The sequence below is a fragment of the Neltuma alba genome, unplaced genomic scaffold (genome assembly GCF_004799145.2).
Source record: "Neltuma alba isolate B1F8T4 unplaced genomic scaffold, ASM479914v2 tig00004550_pilon, whole genome shotgun sequence".
Classification (NCBI taxonomy): Eukaryota; Viridiplantae; Streptophyta; class Magnoliopsida; order Fabales; family Fabaceae; genus Neltuma; species Neltuma alba.
Window position 1 is genome coordinate 956 of NW_021633759.1, and position 19,054 is coordinate 20,009.

General features: G+C 34.9%; 2 protein-coding genes and 1 pseudogene across 2 annotated transcripts; all 3 read right to left on the bottom strand.

Annotated features, from left to right (window-relative positions):
• Nucleotides 1-207: 207 nt before the first annotated feature.
• On the bottom strand, nt 208-2,300 carry LOC114745156 (probable mannitol dehydrogenase; annotated as a pseudogene).
• A 2,475-nt stretch (nt 2,301-4,775) lies between these two features.
• Nucleotides 4,776-12,416, bottom strand: LOC114745154 (rhamnogalacturonate lyase B-like). Its single transcript, XM_028933298.1, has 17 exons — nt 12,362-12,416; nt 10,153-10,271; nt 9,004-9,079; nt 8,787-8,908; nt 8,634-8,678; nt 8,436-8,552; nt 8,213-8,332; nt 7,978-8,113; nt 7,696-7,872; nt 6,308-6,463; nt 6,104-6,210; nt 5,915-6,008; nt 5,681-5,822; nt 5,433-5,592; nt 5,218-5,334; nt 4,989-5,108; nt 4,776-4,866 (listed from the first exon to the last, which is right to left on the bottom strand). Exons 2-17 carry the CDS (start codon nt 10,248-10,250, stop codon nt 4,794-4,796), a joined length of 1,860 nt encoding a protein of 619 aa, XP_028789131.1. The 5' UTR covers nt 10,251-10,271; nt 12,362-12,416; the 3' UTR covers nt 4,776-4,793.
• A 6,092-nt stretch (nt 12,417-18,508) lies between these two features.
• Nucleotides 18,509-18,991, bottom strand: LOC114745153 (mannose/glucose-specific lectin-like; the record flags this gene model as incomplete). The annotated part of the gene is made up of 1 exon (XM_028933297.1): nt 18,509-18,991. A coding segment is annotated over one exon (483 nt), but the record flags the coding sequence as incomplete, so codon positions are not given.
• Nucleotides 18,992-19,054: the final 63 nt, after the last annotated feature.

A 19,054-nucleotide genomic window follows, 5' to 3' on the forward strand; every position in this document is an offset into this window, starting at 1 on the left:
TCTACTTTAGCTGACACTAAAATTTAACCCCAACCATTACACTCGCCAAAACAGTCAATGATGCTTAGCTCTTACAACACTTCAGTCAAGAAGGACTGTAAACTACCAAATTTATGAAGCTCAACCAACAATAAGACGCAAATGATATATATATGTGTATATATATATAAAATATAGGGATTAATCAACCTTCAGCAGAATCTTGCATCATCTTGTGAAATTGGAATTATGCAGAACTAGAGGCTTGGCTTCAATTGTGTTGCCAATATCGATAACAAAACGATATTTGACATCTGCTTTGAGAAGACGCTCCCATGCAGTGTTCACATAATCCATAGGAATAACCTCAATGTCAGGTTTCACACTGTGTTCAGCAGCAAAATCGATCATTTCTTGCGTCTCCTAATCCCTCCAATGGCACTTCCAGCTATTGTCTTCTCCCTGCCCAAAATATTCTAAAACTTCGTAAGCTTAAAAAATTCTATTCCAATCTTTAAGCCGTCATATTAAGACTTCAAGTTGCGTGAGGCACTTTAATTACTCAAAACATTAATCTTGGGTTATATGTTAATTACCCGTCATTAAAGGGAAGACTGGCAACTCCAGAGGCTTCTCTGGTGCACCCAGCATTATAAGTTTCCCATGACGCTTCAACAAACCAATCAAAGGCAACAGAGATGGGGTGGCAGAAACTGTATCAATGATTCCATCAAAAGTGCCTAATACAGCCTAAGCACACACGAAATAATAACTGTGAGTGATTAAAAAAGAATCATCTGATATTCATAGAACCATGCAATGAACAAGTTTCTAAGGGTGACACCTTATTTCAGCGGCTCAGTGCTGACCACAAAGGAGTCAGCTCCAAGATGTTCAATGGCCTCCTTTCTTTTGTTAGGAGATGTACTGACTACTGTAACCTTAGCCCCAAAAGCTTTAGCAAATTGACAGCTAAATGACCAAGTCCACCAAGACCAACCACCACCCACATGAAGGCCTGGCTTGTCCAGACCAAAGTACCTCAAAGGGGCTTATACACTGTGATCCCAGCACAAAGCAGAGGAGCCGCAGCATCAAGAGGTAAAGCATGGGATTGAATCATGAAGTGTTCTTCTGCAACCATCAAGTCAGAATAGCCTCCATAGGTGATAGATCCATCCACGTACTTGGAACCGTACGTGAGAATCATTTTTGGGCAATAGTTCTCAAGATTCTCGGAGCAGCTTTGACAGGATCTGCAGGGACCCAACCATGCATCCTACGCCAACCTTGTCTCCAACTTTGAATTTCTGTACCTTGCTTCCCACTTCTGTTACTATACCAACAATCTCGTGCCTGTACTTGGTACACCGATTAGAATCGGATGAATTTCACTGACGATGTTTCTAACAGATATATTCCAATTACTTCACTGACACTTCAAAATCTAGTTTTAAAACTTGTTCCTGATACATGAAAAGGACAGGGATCTACCAGACCTGTCTGCTGGAGTATTTTATTCCATATTGAAAAAGAATTTCAAATGAAGTTGGCGGATGCGTGGAATCTTAATTAAATTAAAACACGGAAAGTTCAGCAGATGTGTAACGTAATCTATTGAGAAAAAAAAGAAAAAAAAGGAGAACGAATTGAAATTTGTTTTTTATAGACAGTCCTTGGATTGTTTGCTGTCGGCGAAATCTGGATGAGTTTTTTAATCACCGGTGACGTTTAGAGGAAATGATTAACAGGATCGTATAAAAGAAAGCCGGGACAGAGATACCCAGGAACAAGCGGATAGATCGAAATGCCCCATTCATTCTTGGACATGTGGAGAGTCCGAATGGCATATTCCACAGTATAACACTTTGAATGCGACATCTCTCTCCCCGGTCTCTCTGCAAAACAAAGGTTCATATTAACAAAAGCTCACTAAAGTAATCAGCAAGTAACCAATAGTGCCATCATAACCATTAGAATGATGTCATTAACTTCCAAAATATTCGGTGAAGCAACTAAGGATCTGAAGTCTAGACCATAATTTCTTGGTCCAAAAAAAAAAAAAAGGAATTTAATCAAACAACACCTGGTAGAGTTCTCATGATTTTCCCATAACAACCAGAGAGTGACGAGTCCTATAAATCATCCACATGTGATCCACCAACACTCAAAAAGAGCAAGAAAAGTGCAGAGCATAAATAAAAAGGGGGGGGGAGGAGAACCTTCTAGAGAAGTTTGAAAGGGGAAAGAACACCGGAGGGATCTCTGGCGGCCCATCCACAAGCCTCGCGGGGATGCTCAAACCTCCGGGTCACCGCCATTGGAAGCGTACGTACTCTTGAAGCTGGAATCAGAGAAAAGCTGAGAGAGAGAGAGAGAGAGAGAGAGAGAGAGAGGAACAGAGAGGGAAGGTGTACTATGAATTTATGAGGGTGGGAGTGGGAGGGGAGTGGGTGGGAAGAGGGGAAGTGATGGGCGTCACAGTTCACAGATCACAGCCAGTGGGACACCGAGACGCAGGGAGGGGGGTGGAGACAATGAAGAGAAACAGATGGCGCAATAAATCACCTCATTAGACAGTTCAACCAAATAACTGTTGCCATCGCTTGTGTGGTTTTTTAACGTTTTCTTGCTCAACATTCGGCAGCACATAATCCATATACAGATACGAGATGGGATACATCAAAATCGTCAAATATATAATGCTTCCTCTGTTGTTATTATTATAAGCACTTAATAATAATAGTAATAATTTTATATAAATTTATTATGAAATATTAAAGTTTTTTTGATTATACTTTAAAGAGGGGTGCAACGCGAAGACTTCTCACATCCCATTACTTCTTTCAACCAAGTGCATAATGTGATATGATCGCACCCAATATTAAAGTTATTTTCAATGAAGTTAGAAAGATTAGTAAATAATTATAGAGGGATGAAAAAATCGGCGTTAACCACGCAAACTTATTGTTACATTAATAAATGTCATAAAAACTTTTTATACTAAGTAAATGCTATTTTGAATTTTTTAAAATGCACTAGTAAATATTTTGTTTTCTATTTACTCCTTATTATATGCTTTCATTAATGATCAATTAATATTTATTTAAAGACTGTTAGGAACAATTAAAGAAAGTATCAGGTTAATGTCACAATAAGGCTTTGCAATGCACCTTCAAAACTCCTATTATATCCTTTGACTTCTTTTGCCAGATAACTTTGTTTTTTTGGTTCTATACACCCATTATATAAATATTATCCCTAGATAGATTTTAGTGGCTGAATGGTCCAATGTTCACAACTTTCAACACGACAATTATGAATATCACCGTCTCTATTAGATGTTTTTTATATTACTACCTTTGCTGCTTAATATAAGATATTGTTTGATTTATTTTTATTCTAAATATAAAATTTTAATCTATTTGGTTTTTATATTATATATTTTTAAGGTGGTGGTGCTTCTAATAGTAGTGGTTTAGTCAATATACTTAATTATAAGAATATTTTAAGAAAAACAACACATATTATTACAAATAACTAACTTAATTTTTTTTAATCTATTCAAATTAATCAACTAGTTTTTATATAAAGATTAAAAATAATATAACCCAACGTACATCTTTTTTCCCATGTATCAGGCAGATTTTAGGGGCAGAATGGCCCAAATGCCTTATTTCCTGTTGCTCTACCTTGTAAGTAAATGTTAAATATGGATGATGCATTAGTCAATAATTAGAATGTTACGTGAATTGTAAGTAATTGAAAATGACATCTCCATTTCTCTCACCACCTATTACTTCTATATAATCAAACGTAAGATAAATGCTACTCTATTCTTAATTTAAGATACAATTTCTGGGGAGTATCCCCTCGGTCCTATTTATAAACTTTAAATCTGAGAAGATATGTAATCTATTTTATAAGTTTTAATTTTGATTTGTATAATATTTAATGTATTTTTTTTATATTGACTAATTATTCTCTCTTATCACTTCTAAAACGTTTTCTTTCATCTTTTTTTTATAATTTATTACAAGGGTTATTTGAAAATAAAAATTATTTCTAACCTATTTATTGTTTAACTAATTGTTCATTATTCATAAATTAGTACGTTATTTAAAGTTTATAAAAACACCAGAGACAGTGTGATTCTATTATAATATTCACTCAAAGGATATAAGAAATTTTAACTTTTTTTTTAAAATTTTTTTGCTCCTGTTGATTACATGTTCCGTCGCTGTAGTAATTATCCATAAATCGATATTTCACATTTGCTTTTACAAGTCGCTCCATTCAAATTAAGCCATAGGAGCAACCTTAACTTTATGACAACATTACAATGACTTTCCGACTATATTTCGGCTATTTACTTAAATCCGATAATACGTGCTGCTTATAAACACAGCCAATGGCTCATATTCATCCAGCTATTTTGAAAAATACACACGATCTCATTTTGGGCCTTAATAATTAATAGTCCAAAAAAGCCACTACCTAAAGTTTCTGGTCTTCTGTGGGGACCTCAAGATGCCTCAGATCACGTCAACTAAAGAGAGCTAAAATCTACCACCAGATAATGAAGAGATCACAATAATAAGGATCTAATATATATATATATATATATATATATATAAATTCACATCCTTCCACTGTGGGAGGGGTCTTTCTAAACGGAGATAATCATACAAAACACCTGAAATGAGTCCGAGGCTTCTGACTGCTTCAGATAGATAATATTGTTTCCCTTCTTAAATCGATCACTTGCAACCTTAATACTGATCAACTATACAGTCCATGAATCCCATGCCTCGCTATCGCATTGTCTTTTCCCATCCTTGCTGTCTCATAGTGTGGATCAACGTCTCTCCCATCATTGAACCAAACCTACATATAATAATCACAGCAATATTTTCACTTGTGCCTTGATTCAGAACTGTAACACAGACTTAAGAGAAAGATCGATAAAACGAGGTAGTTACATAGACACACACACACACACCTGCAACCTGGCTTCATTTGCTGATGCTAAGGCCACTTGAAACGTGTAGTTTCCTGATGATGTTTCATCGTCAAGTTCAAACTTAATCTGCCATGTTGTCGGTTGGTATGTCTGCTTTCCTGTCCTTCTGCTCACAAAGCAAGTTACAATCATCAGAACCAGTTGACGGGGCTTCTGAACAATAATGGACAGCTAAATTAATTCGACCACGTAGAAGGAGAGTAAAGGAAAATAACCTGGCAACATGAGCAAAAAACCAATTCTTGTCGTGCTTATCCACGCCAACATTATAAACTAGATCTTTCTCTGGATATAAGTCAGTGTAACGTTCCCACAACCCATATTGTCTAAACCTGTGAAAAAGTTAAAAATGAAATTAGTATAAAAGGAGAAGAAAGAGAGCAATATAATATAGCAGCAGTCATTGTCTAATTAAGGCTTTTGTTCGAACTTGTTTCGTGCATCATTCTGGTACAATCTGTTCACGAGCTTAGGGTCAGGGTCTGGTACGTATAACTCTGCGGCTGAGCGATCTGGGACACCAATTTCCCATATGGTAGGACCATTCCTTGGAGGACGATATACAAGTGAACCCAATTTAATAACACCGCCTACAAGAACGAAGAAGTCGTTGATTAGTTCTCATATTTAAGTTTAAGGATTAAGCTAATTAGATACATCTGGTTTGAGTTCTTGTACCTCGTTTGATGGTGATTGTAGTATTGTATCTGTAATCACCAATAAAGCCAGGAACCCAGGCATACAAATTATAATCCCCTGGTATAACGGATTTGATTTCAAAGTAGCCATTCTCATCAGCTTGAGTCCAGAATTGATAACCCTATATAAGACATAAGCAAGAGTTTCACTAATTTCTTGCTGCCCAGCCAGTATATATGAAACTTAACTTCAAGCGGCAACAGAAATAAATACCTTGCTCTCTCTCTGCCATGATCCATTTTCTCCAGGCAGAGCTAGACCAACATAAGCAAACTTAGCATTGAAGTTTCCCCATCCCTTCTTGAACCTGGCAAAGCAGGACAACTTAAGCTCGTCTTCTTATATAAATGGGTTTATTACAGAACAAATGTAACAAAGATGCATGAACGTATATATATATACCAATCTCGGACTTGCAATCGCCCATTTACTGTTCCTCGTTGATTGGGTAGAATGAAATCTGGAGATCGAGGGAAATCATAGGGCCAGCTTCTGACTTCCTCATTGAACTATCAATAGAGTTTGAAGTACAAGAAGAAATCAAGTCTAGTGACATATAAGCTATCCAAGAGTATTACACTGTTTAAATGGGATGTCATAGAGTACCTGTCGAACAGCATCTGACCAGAGTGTGTCTATATTGTTATTTCTGGAAGCAGAGTTGAGATAGACAAATACAGGGCCAAACACCTTCTTGTAAGTCTCCCCTTTTTCAAAATTAATGGACACACTTGTCCCAGCGTAGTGAGTGCTCACAAACATCTGCGCATCCATTCATTTCAGCAATTTTAGAGAGAGAGAGAGAGAGGGAGGGAGAGTCGCTTTTGACACTTATTTGAAATCACTTGAGCAGGTTTTTAATCATAATTTAGGAAACACGAATATAAATATACTATCTCTGGTCTTAAATATAAAAAGTTAATTTAACTTTTAATTTAGTTTTGTATATAAGATCTCAATCCATTTTGTCTTTTATATTTATTTATTTCTTCTAAAATAATCTTTGTAATAGTTACACATATTAAATATTTTATCAAATGATAGCTCGAGCTAATACACATGATTAGCAACGGTATTATAGAAAATATAATATCTATTTATTACAAATAACTAATTTGACAAACTTTCTCAATCTACTCAAATTAGTTAAGTAGCTCTTATATTAAAAATCAAGAGTACTATGTGAGTAGAAATGTAGAATTTTATCAGGCTCACGTGAAATGTGCTTCTAATCATTTACGATCCAAACAAATTCTAAATATGTCAATTAAGATGTACGATTGCGTCGAGTATTTGCCACGAAATTTCAGAAGAAAAAAAAAGAAGTTTCAAAGTCGTCATCTTTGAATATAGAACTAAAGTCACTGGAAAAAAATTATACAGAACCAAAGTATACACAGAATTACAGAGATAACTTCTCAATTCAATAGTATTACAAATAATTCAAGTTTACTTCAAAGTTGTCAGTGATGAATGATGTAATAATATAAATTTGTAATGATTTGCAATATCATTTGTAAGTTGAAAAATTTTTGGATTCGATTCAGGCTATTTAATTATTTCATTTAATCTTTCTCCTCACAATTTAATGAACTTTGAGAATTTGTTTGTATTTTTATATTTTATAACATATTCCAACAGAGTTTAAATATCAGGGGAGAAAATACTACTCTTCTTATTCTTAATATAAGATCTAATTATTGAGTTAATTTTAATCATAAATATAAGACTTATTTATTTATTAATTTTTTAAATTATTCTTATTGATATTTTTTCAACCGTAATCAAATAGGAGAGGGATGAAAGATATTAAGAAATATAATTTATTTTAAAAATATATATTATATTTTCTATAATTAAATAATTTATATAAATTTTTTAATCTAATCAAATTAATTCAAATTAATTAAATAGGTTTTATGTTTAAGTATTGGAGGAGTAAATTGGAATATTTGAGCCCCGCTGGAAGCGAATTAGAGAAGGGAAAGTCTTACCGCAAGAGAGGTGGGGCCAACATGAGAAGTGAGATCCTGCTTGGGGGGCCCACCATTGCGAAACTCATTACTTGGTGCTATGACCCAGAAGCCAGCGTGTGGTTCTGTGTCAAAGCTAATCCATCCATGAACACAGTTTTCTTTGTTCTCCGCCGAGTACTGGTATTTATCATCCACCTAATAAACCCAACACAGACCAACATTTTACCAACCATATTACAAAAGTTTAAGAAAATAAAGTGTACGATTTTGTTGTATAACACAATATACACATATACACACCTCTCCTCTGATTCTTGGATTCTTGGCCGTGGTCAAGAGAACAGCTTCAGGATAAGCCAGTTCCTGTCCATTGATTCTATCCTCAGCTGTTGGCATTACTCTTTGCCTCTGCCTTGATATGGCCATATAGTGAAACCTGCACAAAAATTTATATATTTTCGATTAACCCCACAATAAATTTTCTTACTTTCAAACCCAAATATATGCTAATTTTGAATTTGTAACTATTAATTACTTGTCTTGTCGGAGCTTATAAACTAGCCTAATCTGGAAAACCTTTGCCGCTGGAAACCCTTCCGGCCGCTCAAATATTGCGTACGAGTAATATCCCGAGTTGCCTCTTCGCATTATATACCTATAGCGTAACGACAGTAATTAATTAAGTTCATTTCGTACCTGTTTGTTCTCAACAGTTTCAATTAATGGTAAAACAGATTAAAAATGTGTCGGACGTTCACCTCATGTCTATTTTTATAGGGACAGATCCGTCCATGGAATGTGTCCATTGTCTTAAAAATGAGACTTCCACTTGATCTTCGGTCTTCTCTATAACTGAGAACTTGGTCCCCTCGATTCTGTTTTACAGATACAAAACAGTTTTCTCAGATTATTACTTCAGTTTGACAAGTAATCTTAATTCCAAGAATCGTACGTACTTCTGAAAAACTCCATCATCATTTCCCCAAACAACGTCAAGATACCTGGAAATACGAGATCACGACTTGACTTGTTAATTAATCTAATGGGAATTACCCCCCCGGGGGGGGGGGACGAATGAAGAGTAATGAAACAACGAAGTAGGTACATACCCTCTATTGTGATCTTTGTTTTTAGCTTCGAGGACATTGTCAATTCCATTATAAGATATTGCAAGGACGTAGCCTTCTGGTTTGGACAACGTGACTTGGACGATTCCATTATCTATCACAACCTGAAAATAATCGAAACCATTTTGGCCGCATATAATTATGGTCAAAAACGAAATATTTGTTTTTACATTTTGAACCCAATAGTATCTATTCTCACCTGGTTATGATTTTCGTCCAGTTTGACAGCAGGAGAAGATGACGCTGGTGTGAGGTCATTCTTCAGTAAAGCTCTTCTGCAATTGGAGTATGTGCATATACACACACACACACACACACACACACACATATTAGGCCGTCATCTCAAAAGACAGAATTGTCAAACATGCGTCTTCAGTTTTGAAGAAAAAAGTTCAGTAAAAGACAGGATTGATGATCTCTCCTCCTGGTAAAAAAGGGGCATTATTTTTTCTTTATCTTGTTGGAAGGGCGCTTAAGTTTCTTATTCCTCCAATTCAGAAAAGTCGTTTTTGATGACGTATTGCATATGAACGGAGAGATTTTCCCCCGACCCCCATCGAGAAGAGAAGAGATAGAAAATTTGAGGAAAAAAAAGTGAAACAGCTTGTTTAAGACAGAGAAACTTGAGGGATCTCATAAGGCGGCTAAATTTTCCATTCTTCTTGGCATCAGATATTATTGGTTAACTCAGAAAGAATCCATTTTCTTCAAAGATGATGAAAAACGGACTATTTGGTTGTTAATATATACTACTAGTATGTTAATGGAACAGGAACATGAAGATGAGAAAAAGAGCAGTAAAATATAATTGAGAATTAGCTGTGAATTTTCTGTATGTAAAATTGAAATCCTCTCTTACTGCTTTGTTATATAATTAATAATTAATAAATAATTAATACTAATTACTCTCGTTACTGATTGCCAATGGTTTATATAAATCTGACCTGCCACTAACTGAAATTAAGAAGGAATTGTTCGATCACAATCTAATTATTAAACTTTGAATAAATCCATTGAACTGATTTATTTCTAATTAATATAACTCTTCTTCAAATTAAATTTACATTCATATAAAGATTAATTGTGAAGTGTCTCAGAAGTATAGTTTAATATGTAATTACCACAAATTACAACATGAATAGTCATGATAATTTACAACAAAAAATCCAAATCCCATCAATACACAAACATAAGTTTGTAACGAAATTCCTCGGTAAGTTATGGAATTGTCTTCCTCGTTGAATTAACCTCTTAGTCACATAAAGATTAGACAAAAGCGAAAGCAAAACATTAATTCCTGGTTTTTGGGGGCGGGCCGGGGGGTGGGGGGAGAATGAAACAGAAATACCTAATTGAGGTGGAACCCTCTGAGCAACTACTGAAAAGCAAGAAGCAAAGCTGCAAAGTCACTCCAAACCACCACATGAACGAGTTACTTCTCTTCATCTTTCACCAAAATATCAAAATCTGCATGCAAAAACAATTTGATATATAAAACGTTGTACGGTTTTAGCTCTAAAAGATCAAGAGCAAATTAAGGTTTGGCTGCGCATAAACCATGAGGGAAGAAAGAGTGTTAAGACAATGCAATTAATTATACTCTAACATGGAAAACAAAATCAACCAACTAATTAATAAGAACCAAAAAGAAAGTTAAACCATGCGTTCTATTCTCAAACCCCTTGTGCTGGTTTGCTAATAATGGGGATTTTTATCAAAATGCTACACACAGTAAAATAAATTACCATGATGCTACACTATGAAAAGTATTTCCCTAAATGCTACACTCAAACTCGTTCATCACAAGAACGAGTTCAAATTTTCAAAGAAGTCGTTCAAGGGAAGAACGAGTTTCATGTCTGATCATTTTTTTTTTAACAAGATCGAAACTCGTTCAAGGCATGAACGAGTTTAGCCTGTCAGAGCGTCTCAGTCCGCTTCTTCTTTTCCTCTTTCATTTCAGCAAAATTTACAAACAAAGACCCATACCATCAACACATTCTTCCTTTTTCTCTAGACTTCGGAGAGAATTGCAATTAATGACCCAACTCTCCCCAATCACCGCTTTCGTTTTTTTCCTTTGCCCTTCAGTCTATATTTCCAAAAAATATGAATCAATTTTACTTTACATCCTAATAATTAAATTTAAAAAATATATAAAATAAATTTATTGAATATAAATTATTTATCAATATGATATAATATATGCAAAATTTACACCTATTTAATATAGTCATTGGACAGATTGAAGGTCAAAAATTATGAGGGAATGAGTGGTGTTAAAATTTATTAAAATTAAACACAAATAATTATGTACAACCGCCTTGTAGCATTCTTGTATATAAAATTTTTTTTAACAGAAATTATGTACATTTATGGAACAATTTATTGAAAAAAACCATAACATGCAAGTGTTTGGTTTAAAATTTGCAAGTTTAAATTTAACCAAACATAAGTTTATTGAAATACTATTATAATTTATATTTGAATTCTTTTTAAAAAAGTCAGTTTAATTTAGCATATTGCAACCTGTTTAGATATATGATAAATCAAAATATATCACTTTTAGATGTGTAATTATTAAATAGGAGTATAAATTTTAACAATATTCATAATCTAACTTTGAATTTGTCCATCAGCTAAAAATTAAACGTGTTTGAATTATTAATATAAATAAATGGTCATTAAATCATGACAAGGCTGTCTTGATGCATGCGGCATCTAAGTATATATTGTAAATATTTGTTTACAGGATATCATTTTAGCCGGTATCAATTTCTAAGTTTTTTCTAATATTTGTAAATGTACATAATTTCTGTTAAAAAAAATTTTTATATACAAGAATGCTACAAGGCGGTTGTACATAATTATTTGTGTTTAATTTTAATAAATTTTAACACCACTCATTCCCTCATAATCTTTGACCTTCAATCTGTACAATGACTATATTAAATAGGTGTAAATTTTACATATATTATATCATATTGATAAATAATTTATATTCAATAAATTTATTTTATATATTTTTTAAAATTTAATTATTAGGATGTAAAGTACAATTGATTCATATTTTTTGGAAATATAGACCGAAGGGCAAAAGAAAAAAAACGAAAGCGGTGGTTGGGGAGGAGTTGGGTCATTAATTGCAATTCTCTCCGAAGTCTAAAGAAAAAGGAAGAATGTGTTGATGGTATGGGTCTTTGTTTGTAAATTTTGCTGAAATGAAAGAGGAAAAGAAGAAGCGGACTGAGACGCTCTGACAGGCTAAACTCGTTCATGCCTTGAACGAGTTTCGATCTTGTTAAAAAAAAATGATCAGACATGAAACTCGTTCTTCCCTTGAACGACTTCTTTGAAAATTTGAACTCGTTCTTGTGATGAACGAGTTTGAGTGTAGCATTTAGGGAAATACTTTTCATAGTGTAGCATCATGGTAATTTATTTTACTGTGTGTAGCATTTTGATAAAAATCCCGCTAATAATGAGAAAGAAAATGACGAACATGCAGTTTCTAATTAACAGCTAAACAAAACTCGTAGAGATGAAAGAGAAAAAACCTTAAAAGAAAACGAGTTTCTTTCCTATTGGCTCTCTTTCCAGCTTTGTCACTAACTGCTCTATGGAACTTAATTAACAACACGGTTTCAGCCATTTGCGTAAAGCAAAGCGAATACGCTTATATATATAGCTTAAGGTCTTCTAGCTTCTCTTTGATATCACTCTTTTTTTAATTATTATATTTGACCAGTATATTTTTTCTTGATGGATATATCGGCGTAATGTACGGGAAACCTGTTACCCCACAGTTCCTATGTTTTTACTAGGAAATAATCAACAAATTAATAATGTAATTTATAAGAGACTAGTCTTAGAGAGAAACAAGCAGTCAAGGGCAGATGTATATATGTGTATTACGCGCATAGGTGAAATGACATGTTTTTTTTTGAAGGGAAAAGATTAATGAGAAATAATCTCAAAATTTGACTAGAACTAGAATTCGTATTAACGAGAATTTTGACTTTGATTTCCCTTTCCCTTGGTCTTCAGTAAAGAAAATATGTGTTTTACGAAATGTAAGTTGTGCCGTTATACCAAAGGTTGACATGATTAATCATAGACTTTTTAATTGACATTAAAACAAACTTGCCCCGAAGAACTTGTAGTCCTATGTAATTTTGTCAAGAAGGTGTCTTGGTGTATACCTAATTCGCAATTCTAGTTCAAAAAAAATCTCCTCCAGAATTAATTACACATACCTAACTTAAAATCTACGCAACGGTATACGATGGAATTTCCTTTACCAAACCTAACTACCTATTAATTAGACAAATTAAATACGGAAAAAATCAAAATTTTCTATATTTTATCATTCCTCAGCGTTAAGGGCCAGGATAAATCAGCAACCAACGGAAACTGTTTGTGAACTCAGCTAGTAGAATTATCCCCTATACGAATTGAAGTTAAAAAACGGAAATTTCACCTTCAAGAAGATTATTATTTTTGAAGCTCTCCTTTTTCTACTTGCGTATGTCACTTCTATTAATATTTTCCTGCTCTTGTTATCGACGAACTCTGGTTCTCTCTGAATCACTTGTTTGATGTTGCTAGAGGTAGAAGAAGACATGGGTGTTTTATAGCTCATCGAAAGTGATGATGTAGATATTTTTCTAGGATAAGAAAAATTTAAAGTAGGAAACAAGATCCCAAACAATAAATTTAAAGAGGGAAAGATAAATTAAAAGGGAATACAAACATATGCACATTCAATTCGCAATCCAAGAGATTGTACTTCTATTGAATATGCATATGTAAGAAGGTATATATCAAGAGAGCAGAACAGTAAAATAGCTACAGAAATAAAAATACAATCCAAGTTATTGAATTCAAACCATAATGAGAAAAATCAAAAGTAGTTAGATTTTAATTCCTTCTAGTGATTTTAATTTGTTCAATCATCGAAAAGAGGAATGAAATATTAATGAAATACTCGAGAATTTGTTGATTTAGGGAGTAACATAACGGTACATTGGTCAACCTTTTTGAAGTAAAGCAATACGCATACGTTTACCATTCAAAGATTTGGAATTAAATTACCTAAAAATTTAAATTCTAGTATGCTGTCAAAGATTTATCAATTATTCTTTCCCAAAGGGTAACACCACTATAATAACTCATTCAACTTGGAAGAATCAGACCACATTCTTCTAGAAGTAAATAGTGTGAAAAGGCATTTCTAGAGCTTAAAGTGAAACTAATTAACTACCACCACTAAGGTCCTAATTATTCCCAAACCTTAACTAAAATATTACAGTAATGCATCCATAATAGTCTAATATGTCTGCTTATATAGCTCAAAAGAGTTTCGCAGACATCGACTGGAATCATTTTCCAAAGGAATATGTTTTGAAGACACACAAGTCACAAGATTGGGTAGAAATTTACCTACACACACAGAGAAACATTTGGGGTTGTCTCCCACCAGGAAGTAAGAGACATTTGTCAACTTCAAAGAGAGCAAAAAATTCTTTTTCAAAGTTCAAATTCACACCATTAAACGAGAGAAACACGTGTCTGGAATAAGAGAGATTAATCTGCGTCCTCTAATTTCCAAACTGATAATGAACTTCGAATTATTGGACCACACCACCACAGAAGCACAGAAGCAATGGCATAGAACAGAAGAAGAAGAAGGAAAACACATTACAATTGCAGAGAACGATAGAGAAGCTATGAGCTGGTGATGGATCAGTACCTTTCAGAGAAGGAGAAGATGAGAGAGAAACCACGAGCTGTATAGAGCTTTGAAAACGATGAGAATAACACTCGTAGTTGTGCGCATTTGAGGCAAAGGTCGGTACACCTGTTTTTTGCGGAACTATGAAAATGAGTTACAAACTTTTGAGAGAGACAGAAGAAAAGACATGTGAACAGCCACATCATCTCCTACAGGGATCCTTGTTGTTTTCATCCGTACCTTTAATATGATATGTTTATATTCCTTTCAGAAGCTGGCTCCATTTTTTTTATTTCTTTAAATTTTGGACCAAAAATGGAGTTTTTTTTTCCTACCGCATAAAGATTTTACATTGAACATATCGACCTTCTAAAAGCGTATGACTTTTTCCCTTGTCTCTTCTTAAAATAATGTATCCCCAGCATATGTATTTCTTTTTCAAAAGAAGAAAAGACTGCGACTTACTATATGCATTGTTGTTATGACCATTTTATAATTAATTTACCACTTTTAAATACGCGCTTTTTTTTTCTGGGTCAGTTAAAGCCAAAGGCACGTTAAATCATCAGGATTGCACAGTTAGGAGGCCTATGGATCCAAAATTGGCTCGGCAGCATGCTGAATCTGGAGTCCTAACCTTCTGTTTCTCGAACCACGTAGTAGCACCACTAATTGAAATTTCACTTTGCTTGAATTTCAAATGAAGGGAAGCTCTCTTGATGACTTTTGACTTATTTATTTACAAGAATCAAATTCAACACCAACTCCTTGAAAGAATAAATAATTTCTTCTCTTTCATTTTAAATGTAAGAATTTAGTCGATTTGTTTCTTTTAATTAGGAAAAATGAGTAATTTCAAATACAAGTAATTAAAATAGATATTTTAGAGAAGCCTATATAAATTTTTTACAAATAATTTATTTAACTACTTTGGAGGGGATAACCATTTGACAGTTGTTTCTTGATAAGGGCCCTTGTGTCTCTTAGCTAGTTTGTTATTGGCCATTAGTAGCTGCTAGCTGTTAATGACTTGAGTTAGATTCATCACGTGACAAAAACCATTAATTATTTTATTAATTAACAGGAGGAAAATACAGAAACCGGAGTCCTTGACGTTCATAAGCAAAACACAAAACCAAGGGACTTGCTTTTAATTCATTAATTAAGGAACACCAAACAAGTAGGGACTCAGAAGTCAGAACAACCTCCGACTTCATGGTTGGCGGGCTTCATCATGAACTGCTTCTCGCGGAATAAGCGTGCGGAAAGACCAAGAAAAAATGTTATGGCTCTCAACGAAATCCCCAGTGGCCGCAGACAACCCAATTCTGACATATTCCGCCAGACATCCTTCATGTCAAAGATTGCGACAGTGACACAAACGTTGGAGTTTGAACATCAGGATAACCAATCGACACATTCATTGTTTTGGTCTTATATTCATATGAAATACGAGCATTGCCTATTGAACCTGGTGGCACGACATCGATAGGCCAACGATCAGTATTCACTGACATAAGAGTGTTATAATCAATTCCTACGTGAGGAAATGGAGGGTCCCAATCTTCGTTACCGAAGCTGTCTAGCTCTACGGCTAATATGCTATTTTGTGAGTAATTCAAGGCAGTGTCAGGACTGAATAATCCAAGAAAGCCGCCTGATGAATTCGCAGGGAGACTAAGGGCGGCATCTATCGGCTCCATGAAGAAGGTCAAGCCGTCGCCGCGACGGTCAGAACCGCCGGAAGATACAGCGAAGGAGAAGTTGGTGGTGATGAAATCTGCAACTTCACCGGTGTCACTATCCCAGAGATGGATCGGTGTTGAGTACACAGCTCGTCCAGCGCTGTGGGGCATTGAAAGGTTATTTGTAATATCCGTTTTGGTGAGAAGGATCTGTGAAGCGTATGGAGCGGCATCGCCCTGTAAGATTATGGAGGGTGGTACGCCATCCTTGAAATCGAAGCTGAAGGATACTGATTCTGATGAGATGATTGTGTGGAGCAGCAAGAGGACGAGGCGATGACGGTAATCTTCATAGCCATGGTTGATTACTGGACAGTTAGAGATATTTGTAGTTCGATATACAAGGAAATAGAAGCAGCCATATATGTGTGTGTGTGCGCGCGCGCGCGCCCCTCCTGGCCTGCTAGATGTTGTAAGAAGACAAAAAGAAACAAAGAACCCACACTGTACAAAAGTTGCTATAGATGGTTCCAATGAATGGAAAAGCCTATGCTTCTTGTCATAAAAAGTTAAATACATTCCTATAGTAGCTCTATTGACCACCGGCTTCGATCTTTGACCAATAAAATTTGTTCTAGAGATCGCAGCAAAAGCTAGCATAGTGCAGCATCTGGATATGCTAAGGGAAAATTACACATAGGTCCCACACAAGATAATTAATTCAAAAAAGTCCTGGAAATTTCAAAATGATTCCTAAGTCCTAGGGACCTATGTGTAATAAATTGAAATTAATAGAATTATCTATTTATCCCATTAATTTATTGTAGTAATTTATTTACAACCTCAATAGTGACTGTTGACAACCTGAAGAGAAGTTAATAACCTCGGCAGTGCCCCTAACAACTCACTCTGTGGGATACCAGGGGTATTGTCTAGGTTGTTAACAATCACTGTTGAGGTTGTAAATAAATGGGGATAAATAGATAATTTCACAATTACAATTTATTACACACAGGTCCCTGGAGACTTATGAGATTTCGAGGGACTTTTGTGAATTAATTGTCTTGTGTGAGACCTGAGTGTAATTTTCCATGTCTTGTGTGAGACCTGAGTGAATTAAAACATTCCATCCTAAAATAAAGCGTCGTTACTAAAAAGAGTAGATATACTATACAATGACATATACACACACATCCCTCTGCTCCACTAGGTATCCTTTCCGTCTTGCCAATTAAATTTTGATCGTAAAATAGGGGAATCCACGTACCCACCCACTTTGATCCTTAAGAGTGTAAAATAAACCCACATCCTCTATGAAAGAGGTGCGATCTGCCGTATTGAACCAAAACATTCTTGGCAGCACCGACTAATTGAAATTTCGCTTTGCTTGAATCTCAAATGAAGAGAAGCTCTCTCGGTGATTACTTATTTACAAGAATCAATTTTAACACTTGCTTTTTGAGGGAATAAATAATCAATCTCTTCCCTAATAATATAATATATTATACATAGTACTCATCACCCTGATCCTAAATATAAAATTTAATTTAGTATTTGGTTTACTTGGATTTGAGATGTATGAAGATATATGAACTTCAATTCATTTAATCTCCTAGATGTATAATTTTTTCCTCAACTCTCCCTGTTAATCGCATATATTAAGGTCTTTTTAAGGGAAAAATTCCTAATGTAAATATTAAAATAAATACTTTAAAGAAGCAAGTAATTTTTTTAAAAAAAAATAATATAATTAATTTTTAATATTCATAAGTTAATTATCCAACTTCTAATTTTTACATTTTTATCAATCACGGGGTATGTCATTTGAGAGTTGTTTCTCAATAAGAGTCCTTGGGTCTCTAAGCAAGTTTGTTATTGGCCATTACAATAGTTGCAAGCTATTACTACCTTTAGTCCTTAATATAATAACATATGCTACATATCAATTTATAAGTGAGGTAAATTAACTTTAAAAATAATATATGTAAATACTTTGAAGCCATTTAGTAATTTTTTAATTCAAAATTAGTCAATTGGGTCTTTTATTAAAAATAGAAGGTAGTACTATATATAGCGCTGACTCTTAATAATGACTCGAGTAGTTCATGCAACAAAAATCATGATTTATTTTATTAATTAATCTAAACAAAGTACAGAAACCGGAGCCCTTCACGCCATTGTAAGCAAAACACTAAAGTTGGAGACTTGTTCTGGACTCGCTTTTATTAAGGGAACACAAAACGAATAGAGACTCAGAACAACCTCAGACTTGGTGGTCGGCTTCATCACGGACTACTTTCTTCTGCAAGAAACGAACGGAATGACCAAGCAAAAAGGTTGTGGGTCTCAATCAAAGCCCCAGTGGCTGCGGAGAAACCCAATTCTAACGTATTCCGGCAAAACATCCTCAACTCAATAACTCGCGACAGTGACACCAACGTTGGAGGATTAGCACCAGGGTAACCCATCGATACACTCAGTGTTTTGGTCTTAGATTCATATGAAATGCGAACATTCCATACTGAACCTAGTGCTGTGTCATGAATTGGCCAACTCGTAATGTTCACTGACATAAGAGAGTTCACATCAATTCCTACGTGAGGAAATGGAGGGTCCCACTCGTTGCTGAAGGTGTCTAGTTCTACGGCCAATATGCCATTCTGTGGGGGACTGAAGGCCGTCTCAGGACTGAATAGTCCGAATAAGCCGCCTGTTGAATTTTCAGGGACACGAACGGCGTCAGTACCGGCGCCATGAAGAAGGTCAAGCCGTCGCCACGAAGTCAGACAGGACCGGTAGACACAGAGAAGTAGAACTCGGTGGTGAAGTCT

What these genes read in the sequence shown, in the direction of transcription:
- LOC114745154 (XM_028933298.1), bottom strand. Translation starts at nt 10,250, where the DNA reads ATGAAGAGAAGTAACTCGTTCATGTGGTGGTTTGGAGTGACTTTGCAG. An exon ending in TATAAGCTCCGACAAGACAA is followed by an intron (nt 8,114 to 8,212) that starts GTAATTAATAGT and finishes ATTTTTGTGCAG; the next exon opens with GTTTCACTATATGGCCATAT. An exon ending in TTGGCCCCACCTCTCTTGCG is followed by an intron (nt 6,464 to 7,695) that starts GTAAGACTTTCC and finishes ATGGATGCGCAG; the next exon opens with ATGTTTGTGAGCACTCACTA.